The sequence below is a fragment of the Drosophila guanche genome, unplaced genomic scaffold (genome assembly GCF_900245975.1).
Source record: "Drosophila guanche unplaced genomic scaffold, DGUA_6, whole genome shotgun sequence".
NCBI classification, from domain to species: domain Eukaryota; kingdom Metazoa; phylum Arthropoda; class Insecta; order Diptera; family Drosophilidae; genus Drosophila; species Drosophila guanche.
In genome coordinates this window covers 903,958-924,674 of record NW_022995755.1, presented here as the reverse complement: position 1 = coordinate 924,674, position 20,717 = coordinate 903,958, and the positions used below count along the sequence as shown (strand labels likewise).

The window sequence follows — 20,717 nt, the reverse complement described above, 5'->3', positions numbered from 1 at the left end:
CTCTCCCACAGGGGCATCTACTTCTCGTGCATCGTCCACTGCGATGACAAGGTGCTGGTGACCAGCGAGGACTTTCCGCCCGTCATCGAGATCGACGAATCGTATCCGAGTGCCCTGCACATGGACTACTACTGGCTGATGAAGGTGGCCTGCACCTGGGACGATGTCAAGTCGCTTCGCTCCGACATGGAGCGCAATCTCACGTCCGCCGTTCACTTCCGCACAAAGCTTTTGTCGGCCGTCTGCCAGATGCAATCGGCGCTGGGCTTCACGGATCTCGGCCAGCTGTACTACAAGCCGCTGCGGGACTCGCAGGGCACCGTCGTCCTCACCTGCGTGCAGTCGGTGAAGAGCCAGAAGGCTGTCTCCATACTCAACTCCCGCTGGCTGCCGGTCAGCAAGTTGCAGAAGAAACTCGGGGCCCTGCACGAGGACTACAACATCAACGAGCTGCTCATCTCATCGATTGGCGAGCAGATGCACTACCAGCAGGCGGCACTGCAGCGCCTCGAGCCGGGCCTCTATCTGGGCTATCTAAAGATGCAGTGCTCCATGGACCAGATCCAGGTGGTGGTGCCCGTGAAGACGCCCAATGTGCTGCCCCACTGCAAGGTGCGCGAGAACAGCCACATCACGGCCGAGGAGTGGCAGGTGCTACATCGCAGCGGCGATCCTTTGCGACTTCCACTGGAATTCAGTTCGCCCGGCGGCGAGCGTTCGGGCACCACGGAGGTCCAGCGGCTCTTCCTGTACGATCTCACCAGTGCGATGCACAAGCTGTTCGCTGGGATGAACATCAAGGCCTCGGAGGCCACCACCCACCGCCTCTACGATGTGGAGGTGATCGAGCACAGTCACGACATCAGTTTCCTGGTTGTCTGCCCCTCCGCGGAGTCATCGTGTGCGGTGCCCGGACAGTCGGAGCTGCTGCTGCAGCGCGACGATCTGGCCAGCCTGAGCATCCAGGCCTTCGAGATGATCCATCTGCGCACATACCAGCCAGCCATTATACAGAAATACGCGCGACTCTCCTGCATCCTGGAACTGGACACGGCCCTGGCCACGCACTCGCTGCGAGAGGCCTTCTCCAGCAGCGAACTGCAGGCGGCCAAGGAGCGACTGGCCACGCTGCAGGAGCTCAGCTCTAGCCTGACGCTGGTGTGGAAGAGCGTGCGCTGGCTGATGGATGTGGTGGCCTATGCGCGCAACAAGAGTGCCCAACCCTCGCTGGCCATGCGGGAGATTCTCGACTTTGCGCAGCTGCGGCAGGACGAGCTGTCCACGACGGGTTGCCAGTCCAAGCAGCTGCTGCAGCTGCCCGTGCGCGAGAGTAAGTTCAACAAGACAGGCACTGGGCGTGGCAGCTGGCCAGGACCCGGCACCAACGAGGATCAGTCGCAGGGCAAGCCGGAGCACTCGAAATCGGAGCAGAATCTGGGCCTAACTGCCACCACACCAGGAGATGCCACAATCTCCAAGCAGCAGCAGCAGCAGCAGCAGCAGTCACAAATGCAACAACAGCAGCAGCAGCAACTGCTGCAAGTCTCCACCAGTGAGTACGCGGCATCCACATGCTCGGAGGTGTCGCTGCGCAAGAACAGCGGCGACTCCATGAGTTCCACCTACACGACTCGCAGCTTCTACTCTGCCGTGGACTCTATTTCGGATGGGAACAGCAACAGCAGCGTCTTTGCCCTGCCACCGTCACGCTCCGATGACACTTTGGCGGATGCTTTGCGCCACTCGCAGGCGGTGGCAGCCCAGCGGAAGCGAACCAGCTCCAACATAGCCCATCACACCACGCCGCTCATTACGGTGCATAGTTCCAGCTCGGCTCCGTATCTGGCCGGATCGAGTGTGTCGCTGAGGAGCGGCAGCGGCGCCTTTGCCACGGATCTGGAGCACAAGCCGCTGAAGCCGGCAACGAAGGCGGCATCCAGTGCCAATTTGCGCGAGGGTGGACCCTACCTGAAGAGCACCCTAGCCGAGCTGAGGGCTGTGGGTGGCGAGGAGCCAGTGGCCAGCACCTCGAAGGCGTCCTCCACGAAGAGTCTGTCCCGCCAGAGCAGCGAAGAGGACTCGGCCAGCTGCTCCAGCCTGAACACGGAGCAGGTGCCGGGCATCATCCAAGTGTACACCGCCTACAACACGGGATTGGCCAGTGGCACCAGCCTCAAGCTGCACGTAACCCCAAAGACAACCGCTCGCGAGGTCATCAATCTGGTGGTCAAACAGCTCAACATGGCCGTGGTGCTGAAAGGCAACAATGGGCCCATCTACAGTGCCGATATGCTGGAGAACTTTTGCCTGGTGGCCGTGATCGGAGCACGAGAGCGTTGCCTGCGAGATGACTTCAAGCCGCTGCAGCTGCAGAATCCCTGGAAGAAGGGACGCCTCTATGTGCGCAAGAAGCACGAGCTGCTGGCCGCCATCGAGCACTCCAACCGCAAGTCGCATTTGATTTGAGCAATCGAAGCGATGATCAAGGAATCGAAATAGAAGAAATAAATCCGATCCGACTATTGTACATTTGTTTGTGTGTTTGGTTCCACCCGTTCCACATACCCGCACTCACCTCACATCAGCAACGCAACGCTCCACGACAATGATCGTCGACCAATTCCCAAATTAGACTGAATTACTTATGTATGCCTCCCCCCCGAAACAAAATGGCAAAATGAATGGTATTATTATATTTTGAATAGTTTAGCGTTCTACATAAGACCCACCACCCACACATACACATATACTAACTATAGTTAATCCATTCAAACTACAGATTGTTGTTAGTTGTTGTAGATTAAAAGACAAAATAGGAGGAGAAGAGCGAGCGAAGAAAAGGTTACACCAATATCCAATTGAGCATAAAACATATAGATATGATTACATAGGAGAGTATTACATATGTATGTGTGGCATCAATGTATTTTATTGTATGTATTTGGTAGATTAGTAAACGAAATGTTTTAATTGTATTTTTGTGACATTTTTAAGGGGCGCACACACAAAATCGAAAGCCCTCGAGGGATGTCAATAGGCATTTTAAGTGTCTCTCTTGATGTCTCTCTTGTGCGGTGTGTGTGTGTTCCCTGACAATTGCAATTCCATTGGCTTAATGTTTAAACAAAATATATTAGCATGTAATCGGTATCACAGCAAAACAAAACAAAAACTGCAAATATTTTTTAAAAATATATTGGCACAACTCAATGTTGAACAAAAAAGAAAACAAAAAGAGAAAACTTTTAATTGAAATTCTAAAGAATGTGTTTAGTAAATGTCTAGCCACACGATGTCCAGACCCACATAGATCCTTTCTCTAACATATTCTAGTAGTAGTACTACCAGTTAATCCAGTGGTAATCCTCCTCCACACTTTACCCCTCCCCCGCCCCCCACTTGCAACTCGTTCTATTCACTTTGCTATCTACTCGTATCTCAATGTGCAGAACAGTATGTGTGTCTATAACTATACCTAAAGAAAACAAAAGCCCATATGGGTAATCTTACAATACGAAATACGAATACCTTAAGTAAACTAGTGGAAATTCTTCAGATATACATATGTATGTACTCTACGTATTGTTGTGAACCATAGACAAGGAGTCCGCTTCATTGTCAAGCTCATGTTCCCCCCAGTAGATCATTTTTGTTTGCGACAGCTGTTCGAATTGTAATCGAAGGCAGATGATAACGATGGAGTACATATACATTTTGAATCTTATGAGAAACTAGACAGTATCACACTTACTTTAAATGAATGTGCAACACACAGACACACACGAGTCCACAACAGATATCGAACTATTTAAGATGTCTTCGACCAACAAACGATTTTTGTACATTTTTTCTCTTGATTTTTGACGAGAAAAGAAACAGAAGTGCAGATTTTGATACATTTTTACTATGGTTTACAAGTGTCCTAGTAGGGCTAGTCGTCGAGTCGCAGCAACGAAACGAATGAACCACAAATCGGCCATGCCCATGCCCCACTCCCATTTGCGTTCATGCAACAGCAGCAGCAGCAGCAGCAGCAGCAGCAGCCCGGTTTCACATTTGTATTACCGTCAGCCAATTGCCACAATTCAAATGGTTCACCTCCCCCTGCCCGATGCCCGGGAAATGGTCGAGCAGACAACGAAACGAATGCAAAGCGAAGGCTAAACAAATTCCAAATTGAATGACCAGTTTTTCTGTTTCTGTTTTTTTTGTTTTATTAACTTGGAATCGGAATGCCAATTAAACAATTTCAATTGTACTACGATACAGCGTCCGTCCTCCCTGAGCAAGAGCGTTTGATTTATATACAGAGTATTATTATCATTTTTATTATGAATTGCAATCAAGTGAGATGGATTAGTTTTTACGATGCAATCTAATTGTACGAGTAGCTAATGAGTGGGAATATGCATAACCCAAAAGCATTGTACGGATAAAGGAAACACCAAACAGAATAAAACAAAACACACAAAAAAGACACACCTGTAATTAGATTGTCATAGAGAAAGATGAACCCCATCAAGTGTAACTCGAACCCAATTCCAGTACTAAAACATCCATTAACAATTCCGTGTGTCTATTATTGGTGTGTGTTAACTGCTATAGTATATATCGTATTGTATTATTATGATTATCAAATGAACAAATGAACAACATACTCGTAATAGATAATGTTGAGACAATGTAAGTGGCGGAAGGAGTCGTCGCGTGTACGAGTATTGTAGATTGGAAGTGTAGTCAAGCTAAGAATAATGTGAGTACCGAAGCATTCAAAGAATATTCAATTAAATAAATAAAGACTCAACAATTGTTATGGTGTAATCCACTGGAATTTGTGTTTCTAAATATTCTAAGGAAATTTCCAGATAAAAATAATAACGATATTCATCAAATATTGCAATTTGAAATAATTTGCTTGTTCCGCGCAACTCAGCCGGCACATAATGATGGATGTATATATATATATATGTATACATTTATTTATTTTTTTTAGAGATAGTGGAATAGGAACTGTGGCTTATCTCCACAAACTGCACTTGGATGCGGTTTTGGCTTACAAAAAAGGCGAAAATAGCGAAAATGCTGATAGCATGCTGATAAGGCTGCTCATTCTCACATTTCACCAGTTCCTGATAGCACACTCGGAGAGGGTAATTATATTCGAGAGGCTTCTATTCCAAAACATTTGCTAGCAACAGCAAAAAATGTTGTGCCACATGTTGCTCTTCACCAGTTTGGAGGCCGGATGCGTCATCAGCGATTCGTCGTGGATACACACAGTGTGCACATATATTTATGTATGTGCACAGTATCTATAGATATCGTCGGACTTTATGGGATTGTGACGAGAGACCAAACAAACATGGAGCTGTAATGATCGACAAACGAGTTAGATTGACTCATTCTCTCTCCGTGGGGTATTTAAGCAATATAAAAAGTCATGGCGACAAGTATTCTTTTGATTTTCTATTGTACCTCCCCACTTCCCGCTAAACACACACTTATATGTATGTATGTACTTGTGTATCTATTTAGTGCGTGCATAAACATTTGTACTTCTTCCAAGACACTTTTAGTAAGGGCCATATGTTCGCTCCCTGAACTTTAGCCTCAAATTATGTGTGCTCTTGCTTGCTTATTAATAAACCATTTTTGTCCACGAACTTCGCCACTTGAGGAAGAACAACTACTACTTGTAAGTGCCCTACTTACAGGCCAAAGCAAGCCACTTACTCCACCTCCAATCGCGCAGCTCACTCGACCAGTATATGGCCACTGTAAATTTCGGCAATAGATTAACTTTCGTGGCGGATGTACACCTTCATTTACAATCCGAATTTATTATAAGCGATGATGAGATTTATGGCTCCGTTGGTTGTTGCACCCACGAGTAAAATATGGGCAATATATTTAAAATATCTCCCGCTGCTGAATAAGATTCTGAGTTCTAATCGGGAGCGGTCTCAAGTATGCAATGGGTTGCCACGTGATCTGAGAGGTCGCTGGGTTGCTGGCCGCGTCTGCTTTAATTAGATTTGAGTCTAGAGTAGAGACCCAGACACAGACAGCGATTAAGAAGGTAAATAACAAAGTACTAGAGCCACAGGAACCAGCAGGGACTGCAGAACCAGACCACAACGCTGTCCAGTCCAGACCGCTGCCTGCAATAATTGTACGAGTGTGTACTAGACGTATACTTAATTTGTGAGCCGAACCGGTTCAAGGTGCGGTGACCCCTGCCAGCCGTTGAGAGCACGAAGCTAATGACACAAATAACAATACAACGCCATAGAGGGCGATAGCTGGTTTGCCGTTTTTGAAACGCTTTTATGTTCAGAAGAAGTTGGAGAAATCGTTTACAATAAAATCAATCGATCATCTGGGTTTCCTTTTTTGTATAACAAACAATAAGTACAGAACTACTAAACAGTATACAGGTATACACACACACACGTATATTTTAACTAAAGCTAAGCTTCTCTCTGCCATTTCCACTGCCACTGCCTCTGCCTCTCGACTCTGCCTATGCGCTAGCGTTGGGGGACCTCGAGGCACCCACAATGTAGCCCTTGGCAGTGAGTACGCCTCGACAGCGGACATGAACTTGGTAGCGCAACGACCAATCGATTGTGTAGCCGGGTGCCAGGGCGGAAAACTGTTCCTCTGGCAGCAGCAGCTCCGGATCGCCGTGTGTGTTCAGCTGAATGTCGTGGGCGGCGCAAAACTCTTGCAGCTCCGTGGGCACGCGGCAGCACGTGGACAGATTCACCTGGGCAATGGTGGGGGCGACTGAGGCAGTCTTGTGCAGCTCCGCCAGCGCCTCGGCATCGAGATCCGCAATGCCCAGCTGAGTAATCTTCTGGTTGAGGGCGTACTGCTCCAAAGACCTGTAGAGCTCCTTCAGTTCGGTTACGCCACTAGCGCCATTGCGGAGACTCCAGCTGGCCACGCTCGAGGGTGCGGGGTTTGCCTCAGAGCACGGAGATTTGACGGCCGGTGCGGCTGTCGGTGTTGTGGACTCAGCTGTTGCGTTGGCAACGGGCAAAGTGGTGCCACTCGCCGCGTTCGGATGGTAGGCCAACACAACGTTGTCCACGTGCGTCACATTGAGAATGTTGAGCAGCGCCTCCACCGCCTGCTCTATGTACACCGTTGAGTTGGTGTTGAGGAATATCTTGGCGCCGATGCTAATCTCACAGCGTTGGTTCTCAGTCAGCCTGTTGGTTAACTCCTGTGTGGCGTGCTGCACACGTCCATGCCGCTCGTCTATCTCCACAACCACGCGATCGACATTTGGGTCACCGTGCAGCGTTATTTTCAGCCCATCGTATAGTTCCTCGTTGGACTTGCGCTGGCCCAGCTCGTTGTTAATGATGTTGCCCGTGCTAATCACCACGTTTTGATACTTGTTTGTTATGCACGGTATCATGATGGTTGTTGGCTTGTTGCTTGGCTTTGATTACACTCGAAACTTGAATAGTTGGTATCTGCGTCGAAGATAGGTGCAGGCCGTGCCAGGTCTCTGGTGTCTCTGGTCTCTGTTCTAAGGTGTCAGGTTTTCACAGTGTGTGCTCGCGGCGACTTAAATACGCTTTGATGACATTCGTCTCATTTCCACAGCGCACACAGTGTTCGCTAGAGGTTTCAGAACATCAATATATCGATATCCGCGATGTATCGATGTTATTTTAATGATGTTTTACTGCCTTCACTAACGCTAAGCACACGAACCTTTGTTACCACGATGTTTTTTGTTCTTCGTTTAATTTAAAAAAAAATAAAATTGCTTGAATAAATTGCAAGCAATAACATAGTTAAAATTCAAAGATAGCTGATTTAACTGTGACGGCAGTTAGATATGGATTTTGTATCGTATCAACTCTATCTGGGGGAACGACTTCGCCGTAACGGGCACTTATGTCAAAATATTTGGGTCTGTTTTGGCATTTCTAAGCAAATAAATTTTAAGAATGTGTCCACACGCTGTCCGCAAATGGCTGGTGCTGCTTACCTTGGAGATTTACGTGGACAAATTTATGAGAAAAGGCTACGACACCATTGCCAAATGCCAGCGAATTGGTGCAAGGGATCTGAAGAAATTGGGAATTTACCATCGCTGCCATCGTAAACTGCTGCTGGATGGTGTACAACTGATGAACAACGCTCCAGAGCGCTTCAAATGCTCTCAGCCTCATCACAGTCGAATGCTGGATAAGCAAGAAACGAATCAGTGCGGCTCCAGTAGCTCTGAAGACTCTTCTGATAGTAAAGGTGAAGAAGAAGTGGACTGACACGCGTCACTGCTTGGAGCAGGTCGAAACTTCCATCCCAAGACATCATAAAACTTCAGCCAAACGTTTCAGCATCTCCTACACATGCGCAGCTTGTCCGGACTGAGCCTGCAGGAATGCTACAGATGCACGCAGCCCATTCTAACTATGGGAACAAACACGTTCAAGCTTGCTCCACAGCAAAAAACCAAAAACAAAACTAGTTGTATACATTTTTGTGATTATTAGCTAAGATAATCAAATCCTTTGCCCTTTTACTGGCTTATTTAACCTACTTAAACGTAATTAACGGATTCAACAACGCATTCAACAGATATTTGATGCCCCGCATTAGTTCCTGCAGGCGGGCATCCATTGGAGAGGCACCAATGAGTCGTTCAATGCTCGCCGTACCCAGCTCTGGGGATTTACAGTCCCGGCACTCGATGGTCTTCAACTGCACTTGCACATCGTTCGTCTGCATTCGGAGTGTGCCGTAAAACAGCACAATGTCCCCCTGGCTGAGCTGCCGCGTAAAGTTGCCAAAGTCATGGTGCGCCTTTAGAACTACTTCAGACGCTGTCGAGCGTCCCAGCAGTCGACTGCCGCTGCTGCTGCCGACCTTCACCAGCAGCTCGTACTCGTAGCGGTTGTACTTCTGCAGCGTGCAGCTGCCTGTGCGAGCATTCACCGTTTTGATGACGCGCTGCCACTCGTCGCACTGTTCATCAAGCTTGCGATTGCACTGGAAATTCTGCGAAATATCCTCGCCATGAGCGCAGCGCACGGCCCTTCCCAACCAGGCGGGCAAGTAATTGGCGACGATATCCTCAAACATATTGGAGACCTTGGCGATTTGCACCTTGGTGACGCTGCCCTGCCAGGACACTGGCATGCCGTTGAGGTGAAAGCAACGCAGCTGCGCCTTGATCTTGTTGGGTTGCTCCTGGAAGGGCAGTGTGCACAGGGAATGGAAACGATCCCATGGCAGTGTGTCGGCGTCCGATAGCGAGTGCAAGCCGACTCTTGGCATGGCATTGAAGCGCGGCGTGTCCTTGAAGCTGGACGTCATGTAGGGAAAGACCAAAACGCAGGCCATTGTCACACCCATGATTAGCTGAAAGTGATTTCAGGATCAATAATAGTATCACTGGATGTCTCCTGAACACTCACCTGCAGCATGGTAATATATTTCTGGGTGGCACGGTTCATGGCCAGCAGATAGGAGACGCTCATTATGAGAATGCTGGCGATGACAACGCCCCCCCACTGTAGCTGCTCGTTGGCCAAGCCAAGACTCTTGATGGCCACAAAGACTGGAACGAGGAGCGCCACTATCCCGAACAGGGGCAGAAACAAAACCAATCCAGCGAGGACCAGAGTGCCGCGGATCACGCCAAACATGGTGGCACTCTGAGAGGTGGCGATGCACACCTGCAGCCAGCAGAGCGTGACGCAGTGCGGAATGAGATGCGTGTAGACACCGTGCCAGCGTGAACGTTTGGCCATTATCACCAGCAGCACGGGTATCAAGAGGTACAAGGCTGTGCGGCAGTTCAGGCAGAACTCAATGCCGTTGCCTATGACAAAGGTCGCGAAGGTGGGCTTGCGCAAGTCCAGGAAGCGCCAGCGCGTTGTGACCACCTTGTCCATCTCGTAGGGATACTTGGCCAGGACGTTGACGGCAAAGGAGACGACCACCACCCAGTTGGGCAGTAGGTCGGACGAGGCATACATGCTGCCGCCCATGGTGAGAAGCGTAAAGGCTCCGGAGATGATGGTCAGCTCTGAGTGGGGCATCCAGCCATCGGCCACGAGCGGATACACAATCAGGTTGCAGATGAAGGCGCCAAAGTAGTACACGTACGGCTTCATGTTGTTCCGCAGAAAGCGCTTCTCCGCTATGCCCGCATCGATGTTGTTGTCGCCGTAGCGCAGGAACAGCCCCGACCAGATCCGAAAGTCGACAAACTGTTGCTTGGTCTTCAGCATTTTGCAGGTGGCCCAAATCATCATGCCAATGCTGAAGTAGTAGCTGATCAGTGGCACCAATTGGAAGCTGCTCCACCAGGAGAGGGCTATTAGGAGACCTAGGCGCACGCTCACAGGCAATATGCTGGGCAGCGAGATGATGCAGTTCACGAGGCGGTGGTAAAACAGGCTGAAAAATATGAGCGGGTGGAAGAAAATGCGGTAGAAGCGGGGCACATGGTCCAAGCTCCTGGGATCCGGCACGGACAGTGTCAGAGTGTCGTTCACGGTGGGCATTCGTCCGGCACTGTAGTTGGAAGCAGCCGAAACGAGGTTTGCCTCGGTGATTAAGCGTGGATGATCCACGCCTGAGTGTCCTATGGTCTCCATGTTACCCAGCGGCTCGCATTCCGATTCGCCCTCGCTGCTGGACCCGGACGTTTCGTCCTCCAGTCTGCGGCGTTTGCGCTGAAGATTGTATATGCATCTCATCTTTCTTTCCAGCTGCTTGGGCGTGACGTGCTCGTTGCCGTTGGAGAGGACGGCAAAGAGTTCTCGAGCTGCTTTTCGCGCCGCCCGCTCCCCCGGAGTCATGGATAGACAGCGACGCACTTCATCCTCATTCTCTGCCGTTATGCCACGGCCATCGTTGTAGCAATTCTTCAGCAGCTTGGCCGAGTCCTCATGCCCATTGTGTGCCGCAGCGACGAGCCAATTTACGGCCTTTTGATACTGTTCGACTTTGTCCAAAGGTTCTGACAAACAGGACGGGGAAACTTTAGTTTTCAATCAATAATTAATGTGGGGTGGGGTCTCACCTATAGCATTGTCCAGAATCTGCTTGGCCAAGTCATATTGCATCTGGGGGCATCCCTCCTGGGCAATGTGGTTCTTCAATTTGTTGAGTGAGGCCCGATCTGTGGTCATTTTTGAATGTTATTGATTTCTTGAATGTCCTCACTTATGGTTATGTTGTTTGTACCTTCTAGATTCCAGCGCCTACGTTTGCTAACGCCTGTCGGCTCATTTTGTGTCCAGGTTGCCATCTAATTCGATACAATTTGAAATTTTTGTTTACGAAATCGTGTGAAATTCTAAACAAGGGCCTTAGCGATGACATCTTGTGCCGATGAATGACAGGGAATGATGGTCGTGGACACTAGAATGATCCAATTGTCTTATCTGCAGTAGGTGAGAGCCGTATGTATAGTTAGGATTTTTAGTCGATCTGTTAACGATTTTTTCACTTTGCGATATAGTCATGAGTTCACAACCGACATGGTTTGTTTAATAGTCCTCTATCACAGTTAAGAAAATAGTTTCGCACGCCTAAAAAGAAGTGTAGTTCACTCCCCTTATCGCACAATAGTATCGATAGTTTGTGTAGCCATCCTGAGCATCAATGAAATATGTAAGCTAATAGTACATCTCTAATTAAACATTAAAAAAAGGTTTTTATCGCGTGAAACAAATAAATACATGTTGTCTTTATACGTATAGTATCACAGTAATCATATTAAAGGAATAAACAATGGATAGAACCATGCAAAAGCAGCTATACGGAATGGCGCGCGAGTCAACGCCAGGATTTCGCCGGGTTGGTTCGCCGGCAGCCGACAGCACGCGAAAATCATTTTTTGGCGGCAGCCCGAGCTGCGGCCCAATGTCAGGAGGCTTGAAGAAGACGGCATTGAGCAACAGGTATGCAAGATGAGGTCTCCCATGTATAAAGATGATTTTAAACACTTACTTTTTCCCCCACAGCCGGCATACTTTGTCTGTGCGTTCCACGCAGTCAATACCCGGCATCCGGTCGGACTATAATGTTGTGGAGAGCTTTGGCTTCCCCCTGCCCGTCGTTGTGAACGAGGCCCTGACGTTTGTGGGAGCTGCTGCGGGAAGCGTTTCTGCAAAGGTTGCCCAGAATGGCTGGGCTTGGGTACGGACAGCAGTACCAGTCGAGAAATTCTGTGGCTGTGAATTAAATGTTCGTTTTATTGCAGGTTGTGCACGGCCGCCGACTCCTCATTTGGCAGTACAAAGAGTCGTCCAAGCAGACTTCGCCACGCAATGCCAAGCATCCCAGGAGGGGAGCTGGCTTGTCGCAGTGCCGCGAGCTGCAGCTGCCTTACTCCGATTTGTTGTACAACAGCGAGTTGATAAATGTATTCCAGACAGAGGGTCAGCAAATGGCCTCCTGCATAGCCGTCTCTGCCACTGGAGATGTGCGCTATTGGTCGTCCATTGCCCATGATGGGAACAATGTGAATCTGGCAATCCTGGCCGGCCAGGATTTTGTTCAGCTCATCAGTCTGCCCGCGCAGCAGGGCTACCTTGCTGTGACGACGACCTGCAATTTGGTTTTCCTCAAAGTAGCCCTCACCAATGGCCGGTACACGCTGCACCAGAAGATTATCAAGCCGGCAACCAGTTTGCTTGGTGGATTTGGCAAGAAGTTTGCCTCCATGCTGATTGGAATGAACACGGGCGGCGACAAGGATCCGGTAAGACTTGCATTGCCATCGAAAAGGGTTTCCCAAATAATATTAAAATTCTATTTTCCAGCTCTTGGTTGGCATGTGCTGTGAGAGAAACTCGCCTGAAGGCGAAACGGTTGTGGCTGTGCTATCGGATCGTTCGATCCAGCGCTGGAGTCTGTCCAACAAGGGGAACACAGAAAGTTTGCTCTACGAGGATGCCGAGTTGGTGCGCAAGATTCGCGAAGAGTTTAAGCAAAAGTTCTGGAATATCCGTCTGCCCGCGGACAATGTGGAACTCGAGTTGCAGCTGCTGGACTTCCACATCGTTAACGAGAAGGCGTACATACTGGCTGGAGCTGTGAATGCTGTGCATGCACCACAGATGTGCTATGCCGTTGGTAAGCATTGCCAGTGAAGAGTTTCGCATTCAAGTTGACCAATTTCTGATTCCATTTGTAGCTGTGGCCAGTGCCCAAGCGGACAGCATGCTGCTGGAGTCATTCACGCCACTGAAGTTCAATAAATTTTACAGCGCCAAGACCAAAGAGGATTGCGTCAGTGTGCGCTTCATTATAGGCAGCAGCCACATCTACCTCTACACTCCAAAGGTGGTCTACCCGTTGCTCTTGTCCAACGCTGTACCCAAAGCCGAACTGGAGGCGGAGAAGATTGAGTTTCATCTGCACGACGATCGAATTTTGTGCGCCGCCGTCTGCAGTAGCCTGCCGCTGTTCTTTAGCCGCACCCACGGACTGGTTTCCATCACACCCGGCGACTTTGATGCCAACGAGCTGCACAATATGAGCTCCTGCAATACGCCGGATCTGTTTTCTCCATCCTCATTCCATGCTCCCGATCAGTCCTCACTGACCGCAATGACAGCCAGCAGCAACAATCTGCACTTGTTCGAGCTGGATCCGGAGGAGCTGTACAGTGATCTAAGCGACGAAGTGGGCCAGCTAAAGGCTGCCTTTGTGTACCACCTAAAGCGTAATGATAACATGGTAAAGACTATTGTCGGGGAGCTTTTGCGCACCGTCAATGAGCCCGATCCAAGCGGTGCACCCATGGATGCCTACAAGTTGGACAGGTGAGCGCTGGAATCTTTAACAAAATCAGACTATTATATGATTGCATTCCCTTTAGAATTGTCATCACAATTGCAGAGGACTTGGCCGAGGATTTACCCATTGCCGATCCACGCTGGGAGGAGGCTCTGAGCGATCACGAGGGCAATCGTCATGCATTGGGTAGCTCCCGCTCCATGCAAATCATCCATCAGCTGCGTGACAAAATCCTTGCCTTTCAGCATTTCGTTTCGTTTCTACATGCCAGCTGCGTTTGGGAAAAGGTGACGAACCTCTTATACGTTGAAATTATATTTATTTGATTTAATTTCTTTGCAGCTCAATGCCATACCCTGCGGCAGTAATGTGCTTAAGCCCACCAGCTTTATTCTGTCCGACATCAGCGAGAAGATTGTGGCTGCCATGGCACTGCGCTCCCTGCAGGCCAAGCTACCGAAAATCATTGAAAAAGCCATCGATGCCACTGTTGCCATGTGGGATGAGAAGCCCAACGGCAGCCTAACCACCCAGGATATATTTTATGTGAAGCTGTGCAAGTTTCAGTCTGTATTCGAGTCCCTGGCCGACTTGGCAGACAGTCAAATTTCAGCACAGAGTCAGACCACTGTGACGGTGGCCCAATATCTCAATGACATCAATTCCATTGTCCTGGACACGCTGGGCCAGGTTTTTGTGCACCGCGAGCAGCAGGGTCACAATTTTACACCGCACAACGATAGACTGGCCGCCTGCGAGAACCTTCCCTGGACGGCCATGGCGGGCAGTGCTGGCGTTCGGGACACACTCAACCGCCTCATAGAGCTCAGCATGCGCTATGGCGCTCAGTGCGTCAGCGAGACGGAGGTGAAGCAGAAGTTGTATCAGCAAATCTACGAGCTGGTGGACTGGGTGCTGGAGGGACGCAAAAGCTACTTGGACAGTGTGCGTGGCTCGGAGAAGGCCAACGTATTGCAGCAGCAATTTGAGGCACAGCGCAGTGAACTCATCTCAGTGCTGAGTAAGTTTAGTGTCAATATATGCCATCGGGTACAGGTCTTTAATATTCATTCCTCTTCCAGTTAAGGATCGCAAGTACGAGTACGCCGCCAAGTTGGCTGAAAAGTATTTGGACTTCCAGAGTCTGGTGCTCATCTGCGACGAGACCAATGACAAGGAGCGCTTGGACGATTACACGCGCAAATACGAAGAGTTTGACTTCTCGCAGTTTGCCATCAGCTGGCACTTGAGGCAGCATCGGCATGGCGAGGTATTCGAACGCTTCAAGGGCAACCAGCTAGCGCTGGCACAGTTCATGCGCGACCATCCATCGCTGGGCTGGATTCAGCTGATATTCAACGGCGACTACGAGCGTGCGGCAAAGGTGCTGTACGAGCTGGCGCAAAACGAGAAGGAGATTGTGTCGCGCAAGAAGTCAATGTTGTCACTGGCCAAACTGGCTGCTTTTGCGGCACCCGATTCCGATCTGACGGCCCAAGTGGAGAAGATAAATGCTGATCTAACGCTCATCGAGTATCAGTCTCAGCTGAGCCATGACGTGCTAGAAAGCTTTGGCCTCGACCCAGTAGAACAGAAAGTGCTCAAAGCAGAGGATATCATCGATGTGAGTTTTGTCTGTTTATACATTCGAAAAACCCCTAATGATGATTATATTATTATGATCCTCAGCTGTATATCGCGGAGGAAAACGACAGTGCCAACGAAGCGGAGTTTGGCAAGGCCTTGGAGCTGCTGAGCTATGTGGAGCAGCCCTACGATCTGCGCCACAAGATCTGGTGTGCGGCCATACGTCGCGACAACTGGATCGATTATGACCCCAATAATGCCATGGAATATATGCAGAAGTTGCTGTTCTTCAAAATCATTGAAATCTCGGAGCTGATGGGACAGGATAGCGACAACTTTCTGCCGCCCATGGAGGAGTTCCTGGAGAGCACAGAGCTGGACGAGCTGCCGCAGAACAAGTCGTTCCAGTACCTCCTGAAACTAACCTACGAATATGTGGCCGACTTGCTCAAACAGCCAGACGACATGGAAGTCTAATTATGTTGCCTGCCTACCCACAAGCATTTACATTTATTAAAGTTACGTTAAGAGTTCAAGAGGTTTGCTGCGACTGCTCTGCTCAAGCGCTGGGATTATAATATATTATATGTAGACTGTCTGGGTTGCCTCTAGCTGCCACTGTCAAACGCCGCGCTGCCGGCGAAAGTATCTGAAGTGTGGCGAACGGAGAGGAAACCCTCCAAGTGCTGGCGCAACTTTAGAGTTGAGTTGCCCTCGGCCACTGGCCCGCCCTGCCATGTTGTTGGCTGCATTTTTCAGTTCAGCTTCGATCATGACGGACGAAACAACGCCACTCACCAGCGCCGTTGCTGGTGGCTCTGGGTATGTGGCGCTGCCTCCTTACCAAGGACCCGAGCACGTCTTTCCAGGCGGCGTCTCACCGCGTTCGCGACGCAGCAGAATGAAACAGTTTCAGTGTTGCATTGGCATCACATTCATGTGAGTGGGGGAGTCAGAATTGATCAAAGAAACTGTTGCCTTGTCCACAAAGTGATTGAATTTTCCCCTTCCACAGAGTCATTGTGCTTGTTGCCTTGGGTCTGGCTCTGGTGTTTGACGATTCGCTCAGCAAAGGCGATGGCAGTCCCAGCTTTTTCCTTGTCATAAACGATACAGACTTGGCGCTAGATCCGATGACACCCATTCCAGATGAACCAGCAGCGGAGTGGGCCCTACAAGAGGCAGCTGTGAATCATCAAGAGGGCGCCCGTTCAGTTGGTGTCGGCATCAAGGCGCTGGGGGATCGCGAGATACTCGAGGAGGGTCTGCAGCCGAATGAGGTCAACACGCCAGCCTTTCGGCACTATCGCTCGCTGAGCACCAATCCGGAGGCTAGGAAACTGGCGCGTCGTGGCTATGTTGAGAACCAGGCGACCATGGACATTGCCCGCAGATTTAACTACACAAAGGAGCCGGGAAGGAGTAATATTGGCTGGGGGCCGCAGATCGTGCTGCCGGATCCCACGGTGCTCCGGCTGGACTGTGACTTCAATGCGCGCTACAGGCGATCCACTGGCGTGTGCAACAGCAAAGAGCATCCGCGCACATTCGGCGCCTCGATGGTGCCCTACCGCCGCATGGTGGCGCCGGACTATTCCGATGGCATTGCAGCACCCAGGACAAGTCATGAGGGTCGCCTGCCGACCGCACGCCTGGTCTCCCTGAAGATCCATCGTTCCAGCTACGAGACGGACTCGAATTTCACCGTCATGCTGGCGGTCTTTGGGCAGTTCATGGACCACGACATCACCGCCACATCGCTGACCACCTCCGAGGAGGGTGAGTCCATCAATTGTTGTGTGGCAGCCACCCGCGAACAGCATCCCGAGTGCTTCCCCGTGGAGATACTCCCCGATGATCCCTACTACAAGCGCTACAACGTCACCTGCATGAACTTTGTTCGCTCAGCGCCAGCGCCCATGGGCAGATTCGGTCCGAGAATGCAGCTGAACCAGGCCACCGCCTTCATTGATGCCTCTGTGGTGTATGGCAACCTGGAGCAGCGGCAGAATCAGCTGAGGAGCTTCATCAACGGCACGCTGCGCATGTTCCTCACCGACGACGGGCGAGAGCTGCTGCCGATCTCGGCCAATCCCGCGGATGGCTGCAACCGCGTGCAGATGACGCGACTGGGCAAGTATTGCTTCGAGTCTGGCGATGATAGGGCCAATGAGAATCTGCTGCTCACCTCCATGCACCTGCTGTGGGCCCGGCACCACAACAATCTGGCCCGCAGCCTGCACGAGGTGAATCCCCACTGGGACGATGAGCGCATCTACCAGGAGTCCCGCAAGATTGTCGGTGCTCAGATGGCGCACATCACCTACAACGAGTTCCTGCCAGTGCTGCTGGGCAGAAATCTAACTCGTGCCAAGGGTCTGCTGCCGTCCAGCCACAATCTCGAGGAGCCCGACACCTACAATCCGCAGGTGGATCCCAGCATTGCCAATTGCTTTGCGGCTGCTGCCTTCCGCTTTGCCCATACCCTGCTGCCGGGTTTGTTCAATGTGTCGCGGGACAACAGCACTCCCGAGGCAATGGAGCTGCACAAGATGCTCTTCAATCCCTTCTCGCTGTGGAACGAACACGGCATAGACCACGCCCTGAACACGGCCGCCAATACGCCAGTGATGCGTGTGGATCGCTTCTTCTCGCTGGAAGTCACCCAGAAACTGTTTGAAGGCAATCCCGATGATCCAGTGCCGCTCTGCGGCCTGGACTTGGTCTCGCTGAACATTCAGCGTGGTCGCGATCATGGCATACCCGCCTATCCGGTCTTCCGCCGTCACTGCCGCCTGCCGCCGGTGGACACATGGGAGCAGATGGCCCAGGCCGTTGACAACTCCACTTTGGCGTCCATCAAGCAGATTTATGAGTGGGTAAACTGCACTCTGCTTTTGCAATCTGTTTTAAGCTCCTTCAATCCGCAGATCCCCGCAGGATGTGGATGTCTATACGGGCGCTGTCAGTGAGCCGCCGCTGGAGGGTGCCATCTTTGGTCCGCTGCTGAGCTGCATGGTCTCCGATCAGTTTCTGCGCCTCAAGCTGGGCGACTCGCATTGGTATGAGCGAAAAATGGGACCACAGAGGTTCACCAAAGGTGAGACCAGTCGGTAGTAGAGGGAGAGTTGCCTTAACCATTTCTGCTGCAGGACAACTGGCGGAGATCTACAAGTCTAGTCTGGCTGCCATCATCTGTCGTAACTCGGATAACATAACGCGAGTGCGAGAGCGTGTTATGGAGCGTCAGCGAGTGGATGACAATCGCTATGTGGACTGCCAGAATTTGCCTGGATTTAACTTGGATCTCAAGGCCTGGTCAGAGTCCCAGCAGCCGCCAGAGCTGCACAGAACCAGCATCAGTCGGGAGGATAAAGCGGTGCGTGTTATGCCAAAGGAGTCGAAGAAAGAGATTAATTCCTCGCTACATGGCGGAAGCATTGTAAATGTTTGAGGTCTATGGAGAACGGGCATGAAATGTATAAACAAACGCCAAATAATTGTGAAAATCTGCAGTTTCCGGGCATGACTCTGTCGCTGGCTCTGCCTCCGCCCAGCAACCACAGCATGATAAGCGCTTCAATTCCTATTTACTTGCAACTCATAAATGTGTGTACGTTCGTGTGTGTAATCGTGTTTAATTGTACTTATTCAAAATATAAATTAATAGCAAATAATGTCAATTAAAGTAAGCTTGTAATCAAACACGAATCATCCATCCACAATCCGATTCCGTACTGCCGTAGTGCCGTGCTAAGCTTATCGCTTAGTCAGCAAACGGAGGAATAGTCGCAGCTCGCAGGCGGGAAAGGAAAGCCTTAGTCGTTGCCGGAAAGCCAAACAGCTGGCGTATTGGGAGCGAGTGCGGCTGATGTAATCCCATGGGTGGTATTGCGGCATCGCCAAGAGCTCTGGGATTAGGCTATAAACTGGCCAGCAGCAGTTGAGTGCCATTGGATGCCAAGGCCACTGGCCCAGAGAGAGGGAACGGGTATGCTGTGGCGTTGTTTGTGGTCGTGCCGGTCGTGCTAATTGCTCTATTTGACCGACAGCCATCGTTGGAGTGGTGCGCCAGTACCAGTGCGGTGCAGAGGGTCAGCAGGAAGATGAACCCGAGGCAGAACGAGCACAGACGCCGTACACTCTGCCACCAGGGATCCAGGGCGAAGGGCAGCAGCTCATCCAGCGTCAGCCCGAACGAGTAGCTTGGGAAGGGAAGGGGCAAGAAACGCTGTGTAACAAAGTTATTTTTTAATGAAATGCGACAGAAAGCGTTTACTCAGCAGTTGTGAAAATGGGTTCATAATCCTTTGGATCCTTTGGCACAACAATGATGTGCTGCTGCTGGTGTCCTTGCTGCGATGCCAGCAGCGCTGTTCTCTCATCACATGACATATTTGTTTGCCTGTCTGTCTGTCTGTCTGTCAGGAGTGTCCCTGGATAACAAACACTTTTGCTCTGCCAAAGGCAACCCACTGCAATCCGGCTGTGATTGCGGACGACTGGCGACTGCCTTTGGGTTTTGCTTCAACTTAAATTAGCCAAACGAGAAGGCGGCTGGCAGTTCCATTGTGTTTTATTGCTATTTGCGTGGGTATGTACAGAAAGATGTACACATGTATGTATTTGGAATACCGTAAACAACTTTATCTCTCCGCCTCATTGTGTTCTCGTTGTCTTCGCTCATCTTCCGCTTACTACGCTGATTTCCCCGCTTATCTTGTGCAGCTTTTTTGGGTCTCCTCTCGCGTTGCATAACAGCGCCCGAGTTTCCCACAGCGATACGTCTCTGCCGCCTGCCTGTCTCTCCGATAAGAGTACCGATCCCATCAGCAGACTGCTTGGAAAAAGAAATAGCAAAAAGATGAAGTCGGTTTAATGTGTAGTTTATTGGGTTAAAATGGCCTGGAAATACACTCATACATTCAGCAGCACTGCTGAGCGCCTTTATTGTAACTCTCTCTCTCTCTCTCTCTCGCCATACGAATGGATAGTAGAACGATAAGCATTTATTGCATTTCTTTGCCAGCCCTAAAGTACGAGTATGTAAATTCTCAAAGTGAATATTCAAGTTCTTATAGCGTATAGATAGAGGGCTCTGCCTCTGGCTTCTCTGTTCTCTGAGCCAAGAGCGATAAAGATACAGATACCGATACCGATACCGATACCGTTAGTAAGTTGGCTACAGATCTAACTGCATTCATACTACATGTACATATTTATGCTACAGAAGCTACATATATGTATGTAATATGTATATATATATGTATGTCGTATTCGGTCTGCTATTTGATTAAAATGTACTTTTGCTTTTGCTTCTTGAATATTTTGTATATAGTCTGGAT

The 20,717-nt window shown here is 50.1% G+C and overlaps 7 protein-coding genes across 14 annotated transcripts in view; 4 read left to right on the top strand and 3 right to left on the bottom strand.

Annotated features, from left to right (window-relative positions):
* The window catches only part of LOC117589563, a 29,900-nt gene extending 25,077 nt beyond the window's left edge, over positions 1-4,823 (top strand). For all 5 annotated transcript variants that reach the window (XM_034281602.1, XM_034281606.1, XM_034281605.1 and 2 more), the window contains one exon: positions 12-4,823. In XM_034281602.1, coding sequence (XP_034137493.1) covers positions 12-2,466 — 2,455 coding nt within the window. In that variant the 3' untranslated portion in view covers positions 2,467-4,823. The remainder of the gene's footprint in view (positions 1-11) is intronic.
* A 1,480-nt stretch (positions 4,824-6,303) lies between these two features.
* LOC117589755 (glutamate--cysteine ligase regulatory subunit) lies at positions 6,304-7,612 on the bottom strand. Its single transcript, XM_034281936.1, has one exon. The coding sequence runs from the start codon at positions 7,427-7,429 to the stop codon at positions 6,524-6,526; it is 906 nt and encodes a 301-aa protein (XP_034137827.1). The 5' UTR covers positions 7,430-7,612; the 3' UTR covers positions 6,304-6,523.
* A 255-nt stretch (positions 7,613-7,867) lies between these two features.
* LOC117589504 lies at positions 7,868-8,556 on the top strand. The gene has a single exon (XM_034281486.1). It carries the CDS (start codon positions 7,971-7,973, stop codon positions 8,289-8,291), a length of 321 nt encoding a protein of 106 aa, XP_034137377.1. The 5' UTR covers positions 7,868-7,970; the 3' UTR covers positions 8,292-8,556.
* LOC117589500 (wolframin) lies at positions 8,495-20,687 on the bottom strand. 4 transcript variants are annotated; one of them, XM_034281479.1, is made up of 5 exons: positions 11,224-11,368; positions 11,060-11,158; positions 9,901-10,996; positions 9,444-9,870; positions 8,495-9,387 (listed from the first exon to the last, which is right to left on the bottom strand). In XM_034281479.1, the coding sequence occupies exons 1-5, from the start codon at positions 11,285-11,287 to the stop codon at positions 8,563-8,565; spliced, it is 2,511 nt and encodes an 836-aa protein (XP_034137370.1). In that variant the 5' UTR covers positions 11,288-11,368; the 3' UTR covers positions 8,495-8,562. The 4 variants fall into 4 exon arrangements, with proteins under 4 accessions (XP_034137370.1, XP_034137372.1, XP_034137369.1 ...); XM_034281481.1 differs by lacking the exon at positions 11,224-11,368 and adding an exon at positions 20,677-20,687 and having other exon boundaries at positions 9,444-10,996; positions 11,060-11,187; XM_034281478.1 differs by having other exon boundaries at positions 9,444-10,996.
* Positions 11,688-15,908, top strand: LOC117589496 (nuclear pore complex protein Nup133). Its single transcript, XM_034281461.1, has 9 exons — positions 11,688-11,942; positions 12,006-12,180; positions 12,245-12,745; positions 12,807-13,119; positions 13,181-13,811; positions 13,868-14,072; positions 14,128-14,806; positions 14,868-15,409; positions 15,475-15,908. Exons 1-9 carry the CDS (start codon positions 11,773-11,775, stop codon positions 15,847-15,849), a joined length of 3,591 nt encoding a protein of 1,196 aa, XP_034137352.1. The 5' UTR covers positions 11,688-11,772; the 3' UTR covers positions 15,850-15,908.
* LOC117589501 (chorion peroxidase) lies at positions 16,091-19,027 on the top strand. The gene is made up of 4 exons (XM_034281483.1): positions 16,091-16,311; positions 16,388-18,247; positions 18,303-18,472; positions 18,525-19,027. Exons 1-4 carry the CDS (start codon positions 16,109-16,111, stop codon positions 18,824-18,826), a joined length of 2,535 nt encoding a protein of 844 aa, XP_034137374.1. The 5' UTR covers positions 16,091-16,108; the 3' UTR covers positions 18,827-19,027.
* LOC117589503 lies at positions 18,991-19,896 on the bottom strand. The gene is made up of 2 exons (XM_034281485.1): positions 19,652-19,896; positions 18,991-19,577 (listed from the first exon to the last, which is right to left on the bottom strand). Exons 1-2 carry the CDS (start codon positions 19,765-19,767, stop codon positions 19,295-19,297), a joined length of 399 nt encoding a protein of 132 aa, XP_034137376.1. The 5' UTR covers positions 19,768-19,896; the 3' UTR covers positions 18,991-19,294.
* Positions 20,688-20,717: the final 30 nt, after the last annotated feature.